General features: G+C 41.5%; 1 protein-coding gene across 3 annotated transcripts in view; it reads right to left on the bottom strand.

Moving 5' to 3' along the window:
- The window catches only part of tnrc6c2 (trinucleotide repeat containing adaptor 6C2), a 62,220-nt gene that overhangs the window by 13,147 nt on the left and 34,505 nt on the right, over window positions 1–14,568 (bottom strand). For 2 of the 3 annotated variants that reach the window (XM_047366440.1, XM_047366442.1), the window contains 15 exons: window positions 9,920–12,349; window positions 8,946–9,149; window positions 8,314–8,477; window positions 8,123–8,200; window positions 7,725–7,782; window positions 7,436–7,578; window positions 7,180–7,326; window positions 5,569–5,709; window positions 5,252–5,371; window positions 4,240–4,323; window positions 3,744–4,026; window positions 3,333–3,500; window positions 2,204–2,395; window positions 425–574; window positions 104–220 (listed from right to left, as the gene is read on the bottom strand). In XM_047366440.1, coding sequence (XP_047222396.1) covers window positions 104–220; window positions 425–574; window positions 2,204–2,395; window positions 3,333–3,500; window positions 3,744–4,026; window positions 4,240–4,323; window positions 5,252–5,371; window positions 5,569–5,709; window positions 7,180–7,326; window positions 7,436–7,578; window positions 7,725–7,782; window positions 8,123–8,200; window positions 8,314–8,477; window positions 8,946–9,149; window positions 9,920–12,349 — 4,479 coding nt within the window. The remainder of the gene's footprint in view (window positions 1–103; window positions 221–424; window positions 575–2,203; window positions 2,396–3,332; window positions 3,501–3,743; window positions 4,027–4,239; window positions 4,324–5,251; window positions 5,372–5,568; window positions 5,710–7,179; window positions 7,327–7,435; window positions 7,579–7,724; window positions 7,783–8,122; window positions 8,201–8,313; window positions 8,478–8,945; window positions 9,150–9,919; window positions 12,350–14,568) is intronic. The other variant, XM_047366441.1, reaches the window with a different exon arrangement.

The following is a 14,568-nucleotide window of genomic DNA, read 5'->3' as shown; positions in this document are numbered from 1 at the left end:
AAAACTGTTGTAAGTAAGAAGAAACACACCACTTAGGGTTTGGGACAGGCTTAGATGTCAACCTTCTGCTTTAAAGGAAGGGTGGATGCTACTGGAGGAGTACCTGAGCTGTCCCCATCACAGGACAACAGGCTGAAAGAGCTACAATAGTCACTGATTTTCCAGTCACTGCTGGTGGGAGGCAGAGAGCCACTTCCTAGTGCAGAAGCTGGGGAAGTGGCTACATTGTTGTGGAGACCGCAGTGTTGTAAGGAAACACAGACAATAGAAACAAGATTAAAAAAAAAAGGAAAGAAAATCATTCATGATGCACCAACATATGTAGATGATATGGAAAGCTGAGGTGTAATGAAGGTAAAGCAGATCAGACTTTCTGCAGTTTTCCTGATCGCTCTGAGCTGATGTCTGTGGCTTCGCTCCATACCTCCATTCCTGTCCCGCAAGAGGTATCGGTTGACATCGTGGATGTTGGTGTTGATGGTGGGACCGCTGGGGACGCTGCCAGGGGTCATGTTCGGGTCATTCTCAGGGTCAATGTTCTGAAGGCCCTTCCATGGCACGCCTGGGCAGAACTCTGAGGAGTAACAATAAACCAATAATAGATGAGTTATTATTGAGTTATGTTAAAACAAACAATCTCTTAACCTTTAAACAACTAAAACCGAAAATCAGCTTTTTAATCTACTTGCTTAACAGTAATACCCAGTGTGACTGCTGTCTCTGACTGTAAAAACAGGCTATTTATAATTAACAAGGAGGATCATCAGCCGTCAAGGTATTTACTTACAAAATATCCAAGAAAAAAAAACTTCTTATTGCTCAGAAAGAAAGCACCTCAGCAGGTGCTGGTTATTTGCTCATTTAAACACTTTTGCAGTTTTGGTCATTTCGTAACTGCTATCTGCAGTCTGCTACATGATGTCAGTTTGTATCTGCTGTGAGGACGTTTCATTGAATCAGCAGAAGTGTAGAGAGACCTGGTGTCAACTTCAGCAGATAAAAAGAAGGCTAAATGCTTCATAGTTCCTCTCTTTTGAGCTCTCAGTGACTGTCAGGGTTATCCAGGAAATACACATCAACAATGATATTTACTCTGATGCGGACTGTGCAAATCGCTTATATAAAAGGCTAAAGGTAGTTAAAGCTGTCAACTTTGTTATCATTTAGTTACAATTTAAAAAAAGTAAAAAGATGTTTCACAGTTATTATTCTCTCACATACAGTGCGCTTTCATGACCGCTTAATGCAGAATTTACTTCAATTTGTTGATTGCAGTTTTAAAACTTTATAAGAGAAAATCAGAAGTTGATCACAAACCTCTGATTGCCACATCTCTATGTTATTACAATGATGTTTATAAAGTAAGTAAATATACCATATTGTATACTACAGTGGAATAAATGCTACAACACAAAGAGTCCTTTGTTGAAACCTCCTTTGTTGTAACACAGGAAATGGTATTAAGGCTACAAACATTATGTAACATTTGGAGAAATTGATTTACATCAGTTGTGCATACAACTGTTTTTTTCGGTAGGTGTTGCTGAAGTCCTTTCTGTGAGGTCTGACCTCTTTTCTTTCAATTTTGTGGCACTAGTGACATTTATTCAAGGTAATCAAACAGGAAACAGAAGGGATGAAGATGTGCATTAAAACTGTGGACCGCTGCATCAAGGACGGATGGCCTCCATATATGGAGTGCAATCTTCAGTCACTTACACACAACCGATGTTTCCAGTGTGCGTCTCAGTGGTGGGTGGGGTTGCTGAGGTTGTAGGCCCATTTCACACTGTTATATTTCCCTGCCTCTGAATGAGCTGTGGTTTGGGCTGAGGACCTCAAACCTGACTTTCACTCTGCTGCCACAGGTTCCACCGAGGACTTCTGCCAGGTTGTAAATTATAAACTGACGTCGCATATTGTGACAGGATCCCGGTATAAATTGGCTTCCTTTCATATCTGAGTCAGTAAAAATCCTAACATTGTTAGAATAGATAATGAGATTTTTCTTCAGTAGAAATTCAAAAATGTACTTGGAAGATAAAATCATGATCTCTGTCATATCTAAAACTGAAACACATAAAAAAGAAAAACGTCTCCTAGTCTGACTGATTTGGTGTCTGAGTGACATTCCGCGATAACAGCACATACGTCTTAGAAAAAACAGACACAAGATGTTTGAAAATGGGGGTGGGCTCCTCACCTGGAGGCCAGTTAATGTTGGCCCCATTTGAGATCTTTTCATTGGGGCTCTTGCCTTGGCCCCAGTTGTCAGGAGGTACCAGGGGACTGCTCGGGGACTCGGAGTTAGAGATTAGATTGTAAGGGCTGTATGAGTCCTCGAGTTGGGGGGTCTTCCCAGGGGGTCCGAGGGTAGAGGCAGCAGATATGGCACCTGGATGGACGGAAACACAATTAAGCAAACTGATACGGATGGAGACGCGTTTTTATACCCATTACCGAAAGAAAATTTGAGTTTCACAACAGGAGTTGACAGAAACGTGACAAAATCTGTATGAGATATCCACACCTAAAAGAAGTCTTCTCTGAATCACTTTTGCATCAGACAAGTACGCATCATCTGTTTTGCAGCATAATAGTGCACACATATTCGCCTGCAACACTGTTATATAACAGTTGCAACTAATGCAATAATAGTGCAACATTTTGAAAACTGGCATTTCCTTGAGCTTACTGAAAATTCAAGGTCTTTGTTGTTTTAAATTACAAAAGACTGGAACATCAGTAAATTTGCAAGCACTTCATTTTGGCAGAATATCCTTAGAATATAGTGGCTTCAAAAATATCCATACCTATTAAACATGCAGACATTTTGTCACATTAAAACAACAAACATCAATTTGTCTAACTAGGATTTAATTTGATAGGTCTAAAATAGCAGTGAGTAGCTGTAAACTAACAAAGCACATTATGCTGTAAACACCAAACCCAGGGGGACACATGGTGGTGGCAGCATCATACTGTGGGGATGCTTTTCCTCAACAGGGAGAGAGAAAGTGTTTGGAGTTCAGGGTAAGATGAATGGAGCTAAATTCAGGGCAATTCTGGAATAAAACCTGTTTGAGGCTGCAAAAGACTTGAGACTGGATCAAAGAAAAGGTTCAAACTCAAAAAGACATGTGTTAGAATGGCCCAGTCAAAGTCCAGAACACATCCAATCCAATCCAGTCTCTGTGGCGAGACTTGAAAATAAATATCGATGGCACAGAATTGTGATGTGAAATAAAAAGCATAACATTTTACAAGTCTATGGGTTGTTAGGAGTCGAGGGTATTTAAATTGAATGCCTTTCATGTCTTTTTGCAACATACCATGCTTATTATTGAAGTTATTCTCCAAATTTGAAGAGTTGCCAGAGAGGTTGTCCATTGAGTTAGTGTGTGTCCACTGGGACAAGCGAGACTGGGGCTGGGGGGGCTCCTTCAGGGACAGACCCCCAACGTCCATGCCATTTACATTCATGTTTGGATTCAGTCCAGCTGCAGAGAAAACACAAGCGACTTCCAATTATATTATTATGCATGATATCATGACACTTTGTACAAAGATATGTGCATAAATCTAATAACTGTGTTTTAGCTCAAAGCAAGATGACAGCAGCTTGATTGTGTTTTTTCTTAGCAGGCTTATTAGTCAATGTGTATGAATTGGACCTGGATTTAGGTCAGCATTAGTTATTTTATTGCTTCAATAATGGCCTGTTTTCAGGATTAAAAACTCACAAAGAGAGTAGGTGCTGTAGGCATTGGGCGAAGACGGAGGCTCTTTGGTGTGCAGTGTGTCAGCAAGGCCCGAAGCCTGGTGTGGGCCTGCAAAAGGGTCCAGGGTTGATTTTCCAGAGCCAGTAACTCCGGCAGGGCCACCAGGGGGGTGGTGCAGACCAGCGGAGGAAGAGGATGAGGAGGAATGCGAAGGAAGCTGCTGCTGCTTCATCAGCAGCGCCTGATAGAGCTGACGCTGGTGCTGCTGGATCTGCTGCTGCATGTTGGTGATTGTACGTGCAACCTAGAGAAAGACAGAATGATTGACACAATCATTTATTATAAAGGAAGTGGCAGCATATGAAAATAAGATGTTTCCCCTTCACTACTAGAGCAACGTGCAACATTTTAAAATAGAGTTGGGCCACAGCCCTGGGAGACAGAACCTACATACAGTGACACAACAAAATGCATCATAAAATATTTTTTTCCTGTAAGCATGCATATGTTGACTCACTTGCTGCTCCTGTTGCCTAATGGGGCCGGAAACATTGCGTTGCGCCTGCATCATCTGCTGCTGGATTTGTAAACGCTGGTACGCCTGGATGGAGGGAACAAACACAAAAACAATGTGACAATTAGAAGGTAAAACATTACAAAGAAGGATCACAACATGCATGAATAATCAAATACAGTCTTTGTTCCTAACACAATCTGTATCACTTTTATCATCAAAATTATCATTTTGAAAGATTAATGGAATCAATGAAATCTAATCCTGCTATAATAAATTGTGGAGTCCCACAGGGATGTCATTTGAAATCATTTTGTTTTCACTAAGTTGTCCTACGTCTTATGGCCAATAAACCAGTGGCTTTACACTACATACAATTCTTAATCATACAACCATGTTGGGAAAAATAATATTAACAATATTTTACAGATTATGGTTTCTGCCATTTAGTTCTACATTCAGAAGTTTTCAACCTCTCTCCGTGTCACTCTTTATAGTCATTGCATTTAGTGGAAACGTGGTATTTAAATCCTCTACTTGTAGTGTTTATCTTAACACTTCGCCCCCTGTCTGAACTGAAAGGCAATCAAGTAAAAACAGAAAAACGTTTGGATTGGAAGCATGCAGACATAACAACACAAACGCAAGCTCTGCTGGTTTTTCTCCTCTCACCTCAGGATGTTTAATCCTACTTGTCAAGTCTCTTACTTTCTTACTTTTAAAATCAATTTCTACATCAACAACAATGTACAAAATAATGGATGAAGCTAAATACAGGACAGGGTAAATTAGCTATATATTCCCCTATTTTCATAATCAATATGGTTAATTTAATCTTTTCTATTAAATGTTAAGATAGACTTAGGAAATGTCTTGTTTTACATAATATCTCCTAGTGTTTTGTTTTCTCGACTGCACATTTTTTCTTTTAATAAATTGTAATAAACAAATAAATGCCATTTCTCTGTGTACAAGAGGTTCTTTAAATGTTGTGGCAGGAGAAAGGAAGCCTCACCATTTGTAGTTGCTGAAGTTGGTACAACAGGGTCATTTGTTGAGGGTTTATTGGTGAGGTTAAAAGTGCAGGGTTAAGACCAATGTTTTTTGCTGCAAACTGCAAGAGTTGTGCTTGGACCTGGGAGGAGCAGAGAGTTGAGGAAGCAGGAGAAAGAAAACAAAGAGCTTTAAAAGTGGCAACATAAAAACACAACAGCTCCATCTAGTGGAGCTGTTGTCAGTTTTCAGAATCATGGGAATCAAACTGTAACTGTGCACACATAATAAAGCCAGTGTAACAATGCCATGGACATATTTTAAATGCTACGTGTCTACCTGAGGGGAGAGAAACTGAGGCACTTGAGCACGTAGATTAGGCTGGGAGGAGCTGAGAGGTGGCACTGGTGGCTGAGGAGGCTGCTGCTGCATGGCCCGGGTTTGTGCTGCTCCATTACTGCCAAACATTCCATTGGGTATCTGAAAGTACAGGAGATAATGACCCAGAGAAACATCCATTTAGATTTACTTACATAAGCATTTCTATGTCCTTCTAGTATCAGCTCAACTAAAAAGTATATTTATACAGCACTTCAAAACAACAGAAATTGGCCAAAAAAGTGCAGTCAACGTTTGTAACAGACCTTTAAAAATACACTATATGCCAAATGTTTTTGTCTGTCTACTTTTACATGTACATAAACTTTGATGACATCGTATTCTTAATCTGTAAGGTCTGTTGATGGACCCACCGTTGCCAGCAATAGCAAGTTTAACTATTCTGTAAACATCTTCCAGAAGGTTTAGGAATGTGTTCATAGTTAGATGACAAAACCAGAATTGGAGTGTCCGCTCTGATTCATCCAAAAGGTGTTCAAGAAGGTTAAGGTCAGGACTCTGCAGGCAGGTCATGTTTCTCACACCAAACTTTATACACCTGCAGCCATGGTAGTGATTGGAACACCAGAATTCATTGATTTTGTGGTGTGAACCAATACGTTTGGCAATATAGTGTCTATGAATCAATCAAATAATTTAATAAAAACAGACCAATAAAAATAAACCAAAGAACAACGATGGAGAACTGGAAGGAAATCTGAGCATATCTGACCATTCAAGCAAACAAAACAGGTCAAATTATCAGCCAAACTTTCTGATCTTTACTGGACTGATTAGCTTATTCAGTCAAATAGCTCTAATTCATATTCAAATATAAAACTAAAATATATTTTTTTGCATTCCATCACACTGACATTCTTAAACCATGCAGCCTCTTGTTAGATTTTTTTTTCTATTATTTTTTTAGGCAAATTACTTGTAACTAGTAACTTTGTGTACATGCAGTCTTTTACTGAGCTAAACATTAAATAGATTAAAAACAAAGAACTCTTGTTTGTATTTCTGTTTTGGCCCTGCTTGCTGCAAAGGGTTACCTGACACAGTATTGATATCTGAATATACTGTAGTGCATAATTCATGCATGGTCAGTGAAAGTTTCAGGAGAGTACAGGGGCAAAGAGAAGTGTGCAATTAACCCAGACATGATTACATTCAGACTGCAATGCCATTCCACATGACTTGTTAGACAGTTCCAAAATGTAACAAAAATAGGTTTTATGTTACCAATATCAATTGGGTTCTTGCTGTGTAAATATATGAAAACATAAGTTTATATTTGAACAAATATTCAATAAAACATTTGAAAAAAATGAAAACAATATAAATCTATAAATAAGGTCATCTACATACTAATACAATTTTAATAATAACAATAATAAGAACTATAAGAACACAACAACCACAACAATAATAATAATAATCATAATAGTGAATTTTTAAAACGTTTTTAGTTCAGCTTGTGAAAGTACAGGTGTTTTATTTTCTCTTCTTATCCATTTGAAAACTAATCTACATGGTGCACTGAAGCAGGACAGGTCTCATCTAAATTACCTGTCTGTTGTTCAAGTTTTGCATGGCCAGCCCCAGATTGCCTTGTCCCAAACCCTGCCCAGGAAGGCTACTGTTGGGCAGGGGGAGCTTCAGGCTGGGGGAAGGCAAAAATGGTGATGGAGGAGCGTCATCTGACAGGACGCCATCCTGGAGAACAAAGCAACCGATGACCGACCAGAAATGATTTAGTCGGAACAAAATAAAACATTCAATATGAGACGTCTCTTAATTTCTGCTCAGGTAACCGTTTTCCCACCTTGTCAAGAAATGTGTTGCGGTCGGAAGGGTCTTTGGAGAGCGCAGAGGGCCGACACACTAGAGTCTTGTTCATGCCATTGCTGTAATCGGACATGCCCAGGCTTCGCTTGTCCATGTCTGTCTTCTTCTCCAAGAGGGCAGCTGAACGAAGAAAGGAGGATAATGAGACACCCAGGGTGAAGAATCCTTGATAAATCATTGGCAGTATTTGGAATTCTTCATTTATTTAAAATAAGGAAAGTGTATGGTTTTGACACAATTACAAAATATACTAGAGTAGAGCTTACTCATGGCTTGATCAAGGTTCATGTTGTTGCTCTTCAAGGCCTCCTCAGCAGGGTCTCTCTGTAACACAAGAAAAATATATGTATATGTATTTTCTAATCAGTGATCAGCAGGTGAAACACAGAAAAATCTGTTTTTTTCCACTATGAATTCATAGCATCATAACATTTTTGGTATATAAACGCATCGACCCAACTGCATGTGCTTTGATGCCTCTTGTTTGTGTTGAATACAAGAGATAAATGTTAGAGACATCTGCTCTGAGGTACCAATGAACTCAGTCTTCATTCTTTCATTTTCTTGGTTTAAAACAACAACCTCTGACTGAAAATCTGCAGGATATTTTTGTAGTTTGGGCGTTATAGTCTATAGTTGGTTTCCTTATACTCTGGATTCATACCGGAAAGCCCATGTCAGTGAGCTGTTTAATGAGACGGTTCATGATCCAAGCCTCATCTTGCTTGCTGCAGAGCTTCCCCTGTGAAACACCAGCAAAATATTTGTCAACCCATTTCCAGCAGCACTTCCATCAGTAGGCACATTAAGTACAAACAAATGTGTGTCGCACAGAAGTGAAGATTGTTCTCTCACCTTGCTTGGACACTTTTTGGGTCCGTTGCCCCAGGAGTTACAGGAGGAGCCACTGTCTTGTGATGTGGGACTGTTCCAGACATCCCCATCCTCAGTGTCCCATTGGCTGGTGGACATGCTCATTTCTTCTCCATTTCCCCAGCCATCTTGCATAGGTTTGGGGCCTAAAAATATATTGAATGTATAAATAAACTGTAGTACCAACAACAATAACAAAAAGTAATGATCTCATTTTATAGATCCCATATTAACAGGATTCATTCTGTTTCAGAAGGGTGAACAGTTGTCAGTGTGTAGCCTGGCCACTAGGTGCCACTGTTGCCATTTGCCATCTTCAACCTTCCCAGCAACCCCCTCTGTCATTTCAAACAGTTCAACCCAGCAGTAAAAACAACCACAACCTACTGATGCGTGGAATTGCTTTAATCTAAGCAGCACTTCACTCAACAAACACCTTCTGACAAAAATGTGAAATCCCTGAAGTATAAAAAAAAACAAAAAACAAACATGCATACACATTTTCAGGGTCCTCCTGTAGATTGAATCCTCAGCTACTGCCCAAGTTACATATGCATCAAAGTTTAGAAAGCATAACTTTAGCCAATAACACAATGTTTGTGCAAATAGGTTACCTGACTTGCAAGGTGCGGAACCTGTGGGTCCATTTGACCTTACATAAGGGCCAGATGGGTCATGGCCACCGTCTCTCCATCCTCCAACACCGCCTGAGGGTTTCCCCCAAGCAGATGTACCATTGTCAACAGTTGAAGTTGGAGCTGCTGGCTCTCCCCACGCAGGCTCTGATTTTGGCTGGACACTGGGAATCTCTCCCCAACCTGGTAGAAAAACATACATTTAGAAAAAAAGAACACAAAAGAAAGGTCTTGATGCACATTTTGTATCATCACATAAGAACATTTTTACTGCATGTAAGACTTCCCTTCTGGTAAACAAAACCAGGGTTCTGCACGCCTACATACTACATACGGTCTTAGGGAGCAGGAGAGTTTTGGAGATTAACTCTGCACCTTCTTTGTGTATGTGGTCTTTTCACTGCACATACTTATTGCCACCAGCTATTTAACCAAAAAATGTGTAGGTAAAGATGTGTAGAAAACCTTGAAGATTTGATTTAATTTGGGTCCATTATTCTGTGGGAAAAGAATCCCATGTTAAGAAATAATTGCCTCTAACACATTCACCAATAGCAGAATAGTCTAAACCCCTTAGAAATGCCTTTAAAATAAATGTCAATGAGGCATTTTTTTTCTTCAATTTTATAGTTGATCTGAGTTTCTAGGATTTTTTAAATAGTAATCAACTACTTCACGTTATCCTAGGATATAAATATGTTTTGATACAGAGCCTCATCTCTCTTAGCCCACCAGGTCTGGTGAGGACAGATATTTATATTGACACTATCTACAGTGGAGAGGATGGTAAGGGAGCTAAGCACAAACCTTTACTGAGAATACAAAATAATTTTCAAGATCTTAAGTCTTGGTCTGAAAAGCATTGTATATATTTTCAACATTTTGATCATTATTAATTTCTCACTCTATTGAAAGCATCATTTGAGGTGGTTTAAATCATTGTTTTTAAATACCCGGATTGGCAAGTGGAGGTCTACCCTGGGGTCCCCCGGTGGGATGTGAGGCAGCACTGTTTGGTGACCCATTGTTGTTTCCTTGGTGCAGCATGTGACTTGGAGGCTGGCCATGGTGGGAATGGTGGTGCATGTGGTGAGAGTGATTGTTGTTATTATTGATCATAGTTATTGCACCATTCTTGCTGGGTGGTGGGCCACCGTTGCCTGGGTTGTTATTTGGATTGTTGCGATCCCACATGTTGACGGTCTTGCTGTAGGCGCTGGGATCACCCCAAGTTGATGTCCCATCATCGATCTCCATCTTTCGTCGGATGGAGGGAGGGGAGGGCTCCTCCCAACCAGTGGGCTCCATGCCTGGCTCCTGTTTGCCAACATTTCCCCAGCCAGAGTTGGTTGGCTTCACAGAGCAAGGACCACCCCAGGAACCAATGCTGACACATCCTCCACTGCCAGTGCTGCTGCCGCTGCTGCTGCTTTCCTGGGGCTTGGAAGAGCCCCAGCCTCCCTGCACTGGGCCACTGGCACGTGGGGTCTCTCCCCAATTACTGTTGCTCACAGCAGGGGTAGATTTCCCCCAGCTCCCACCTCCTCTGCTTCCTCCTCTTGGGCTTTCATTCCATCCACTGGTTTCTCTATTACCATCTTCTCCGTCCCACATGCTGCTAGAAGAACCATTTTTCTTGAGGTCTGGCACTCCCCAGTCCCCTGTGGTGGAACCATTGGACCCCCCATTACTGTTGCCCCAGCCTTGGGAATTTTTGGGGCTTTCTCCCCAGTTGCTAGACTTGTTTTTCATCATGCCATCATCCCAGCGAGATGACTTATCAGAATCCCAGGATGAGGTGCCTTCATTTTTAGAACCACTGGTAGGTAAGGGGTCTCCCCAGCCACAAGCCGTGCCATTTGGGGCTTTGTTTACTGAAAGTGGGGGGTCCCCCCATCCTGATCCAGTTTGAATTGACTGCGGTGGAGGAGCGCCCCAACCAGAGGAGGATGATCTTTCACTGTCCATTTTTCCTCCAGATCCAGGCCTCTGGCTGGGCCCAATGTTTGGGTTAATAGCACCTCCATTGGTTGATGACAGTCCACCATTAGAGCTAGAGCATCCCATGGTGTCTGAGCTGCTATTGCTCTTTCCATCATCAGAATTAGCTTCTTCCATCTCCCATACAGTGTGCTGTCGAATGGGGGTTTGTCCCCATCCTGAATTACTCAGCACCCGGGGGTCTAGGTCCTGCTGGGGAAGCAGAGGGGCAAAATCCATGCTGGAGGATCTGTCTCTGCATCGGGATCGCCCTTCGCTGCTGTCTCCGCTATCCTCGCTAGCTGGAGCCGTTCCTGATTGTTTGCCCCATGAACTCATTTGCTGCTCTTGGCCTGGACCAGAACTACCAGCATCCACTGAGTTCCAGCATTTGGGTACATCTCCACCCCCGGAAGACTTTCCCCAGTCTCCCCAGCCACCACTGCCACTACTCCCACCACCACCACCACCACTGCCTTGGCGGCCCCAGGCAGAAAGGCCTCCAGAAGGAGATGAGTCCCATCCTGAGTCTTTGGGGGACTCATTTGCCTTGTTTTCTCCTCCACCCCACACAGAGCTGCCTGTTGTGTCCCCACTGAGCTGGGAAGATTCAGTGGGGGAATGACCCCCCCAGCCAGTTAAACCGTGGATGGGGCTCATAGGCTCCTGAGCTTGTTGTTGTTTAGTGTAGTTTGGTCCATCAGTGTTAAGGTTAGCAGGCTCCATATTGAAAGATGCATTTTTGTTGGTTGAAAGGTGCTGCTGATCATTGTCATTAGCACTTATCATGCTGACCCAACTCCCCCCACCATTGTCCGAATTCCCGTTTCCCAGATTTCCATTTCCGTTCATGCTTGGTGGGAGGGACGTAGAGCTGGGGCCATTAACACCTCCCGCACCACCTTCATGTCCCAGGACAGGCCAGGCCGATGGGTTGGCATTGGGGTTGAGGTTCAAGTTAAAATTAGGCGATCCCCAGTTACTGGGGGCTGCTACTCTACCACCATTCATGCCATCTTGTTTCACATCTGAACCCCAGCCTCTACTAGCCGCTAACGTGCTGGCTGAAACAGGTCCCGTCATCATGTTATTGTTTGGTTTGAGAGAGTTATAATGGGCCTGCTGGCCAGTGGCACCTGTGGCCATACTCAGAAGACCACTCCTACTTGTAGAAGCGACAGCACTGGTGTCCAAGTTAGAGCTAACTGAGCCCAAGGAGCATTCTGGATTTGCCGGCTGACCAGAGTCTATATTACGTTCAATGGATGGCCAAGCTTCTGGATCACTTCCGTCAATGATCACTTTGTCCCAGCTGTTGGCACTGGAAGGTCTGTTAACAGGTCCAGAGGCTCCCCAATGCGACTTATCATACTGGGCACCAGAACCACTCAGTAGGGATGTGTCTGCAGGAAAAACAGAAGGGAAAAGGAGTTTGAGACAAAATGTAACAGTGGAACATAATAAATAATATTATAGGAGACAAGTCAGTTAAAAAGTCATGGACTTTTGTAAAAGTGAGGAATTCCAACAAATACACACATTAGGAATAACAGTGGAGATTTCTGGTGGAACTATTTCTTGGCACAAAATCTCTGGATACTAAAACATGACAATATTTCTCGTCTCAACAAAGTCTGTCTTAAGAAGAGCTGCTCAGTTTGTGCTTTTGAACTTTAATCTCTGCATCTCTAAACATATCTAAAACAAACAGTACAATACCAGGAAAAAGTAAAATGGAAAAATTATTTGTTCAATATTGTGATTATACCAACTGTTATTCACCAACATTTTCATTACAATGTCCCTAATGTCCACTTTCCTTTAGCATCTTAGTCACCAAGATCTGTCTGAGGTTATGGGCATAAGGGACAGTGAGACAGTATCTAACGGGAAAGATATATTATAGGCAATTAGGCTTTGAACGCATGGCACCTGAAATGTAAATCATTAAATATTTGGAAAATTTGGAGCTGAAAGTCCTTTATAACTACATAATTAAAAACCCTGGAATTGTGATGATAATTCGCAATAAATTGTGCAATGCCAACAAACAGGTTGAGAAATAGGGAGGATTGTGATATGGAGTAGAAAAGCAAGGTTCATCGTCAGACTGCAGTTAGTTGTCTGAACCTATTTTTATCTTGTTGGTTTGTTGATGCAAAAAATCTGCAAGCAATGTAAAATTTATTACATAATCAGAACATACAGTCAAGCATGTTCCATGTCATATCAAGTATGGCATATCCATATATCTTCACATTTGTGCAGTCAACCAAATAGAAACACTTTCTTTTCTACAATACATCCATGCCCTATTCCCTTCTTTTACACTTGAATAAAATTCTTCAATCCACCTCTCTTTTAAAAGCCATTTCTTCTTCTGTCATCTACAAATTTAAAATATGCACATATCAGTCCTTTTATTGTTTTTCTCAGTCTGAATCTCCAGTCCTCTTTGTACCTCCAAATCTTTTCTCACTCTTATTTCTCGCCCTCTCCTTCCTGCACTCCTAACACCCAGCAGTGAGAGGCCCATCCGTCTCCTTCGGAGCTTTCCTGGCTGATCCTGTGAAGGCAAGACCAAGTGGAACGCTGCTCATTTAATGGAATGAAACCAAGGCGGCTTCTCATCCATCACTCCTTATACTCCGCTGGGGCCGCTCCTCCTCCAACTACATGGCATTAAAACCAAATAAAATGCGTTTTTCTCCAACCTTTTCACTATCTGCATATGATTAGGAGGTTCAGCTATCCCTTTTTCCTTGTTCTTATACAGCAAATACCCCAGGGCTACTACTGGTTTTTCATATGAAAATTCTAGACTTTTCCAGAACCAATTGTTTTAGTTTGCAATGAAAATCAAGCAAATTTATTGAGCACAAAAGCATCCAGTCAGATGGGGTGGGGGGCTAACTAATAATAGAGTAGGTCCGTGGTGTAATCAATCATTAGGGGCAGCTAATCAATGACCTTATTAATGCCACTGAGGGAAAGCAGGGAGACTATTGATCCAGTATGCAAACAACCGGACCACTAGGCCAGCAGCAGGCAAAATGAATGGGATAAAATATATAAATATCACCAGAACAAAGGTCAAAGAATGAAAAAAAAACAAAAAAAAAACAGAAAGCCCAACACCAGGCTCAAACACTGAACCAAAAGATGTAAAGGGAATAAAATGTGATATGTTCTAACATCCCATTCCAACTATAAATACAAACAACAACAAAAAAGAACCCAGTAAGGAATGAAAATATCTATGTATAAACGTAAGATATTTTCTAGATGAGAGATTTACCTTCTGGAGCAGCGGAAGTAAACACTCACCTAACTGTACCGATACCCCTGCTTGATATTTGCCTCATTTATAAATCGGACTGCCATCCATTTCTCTACTGTGAGCTTCCATCAAGACTGCCGGACCGCTGCAGTAATTCCAATACAGCTAAAAATGACTATCAGCGACGCAGAGGTCAAAACAATCAACTCAGAATACAGGAAAAAGGGTTTATTTGTTTGAGGTGTGTGGACCCATACAGAAATCGTGGAAGATTTAATGCTTTAAGACACTGCATGCCATCAGGGTAGCTCAGAATGAAAAAATGTCCGAAGCATACTTATC

Source organism: Girardinichthys multiradiatus, chromosome 5 (genome assembly GCF_021462225.1).
Source record: "Girardinichthys multiradiatus isolate DD_20200921_A chromosome 5, DD_fGirMul_XY1, whole genome shotgun sequence".
In the NCBI taxonomy this organism is placed as follows: domain Eukaryota; kingdom Metazoa; phylum Chordata; class Actinopteri; order Cyprinodontiformes; family Goodeidae; genus Girardinichthys; species Girardinichthys multiradiatus.
This window is presented reverse-complemented; position numbering and strand designations above follow the sequence as displayed.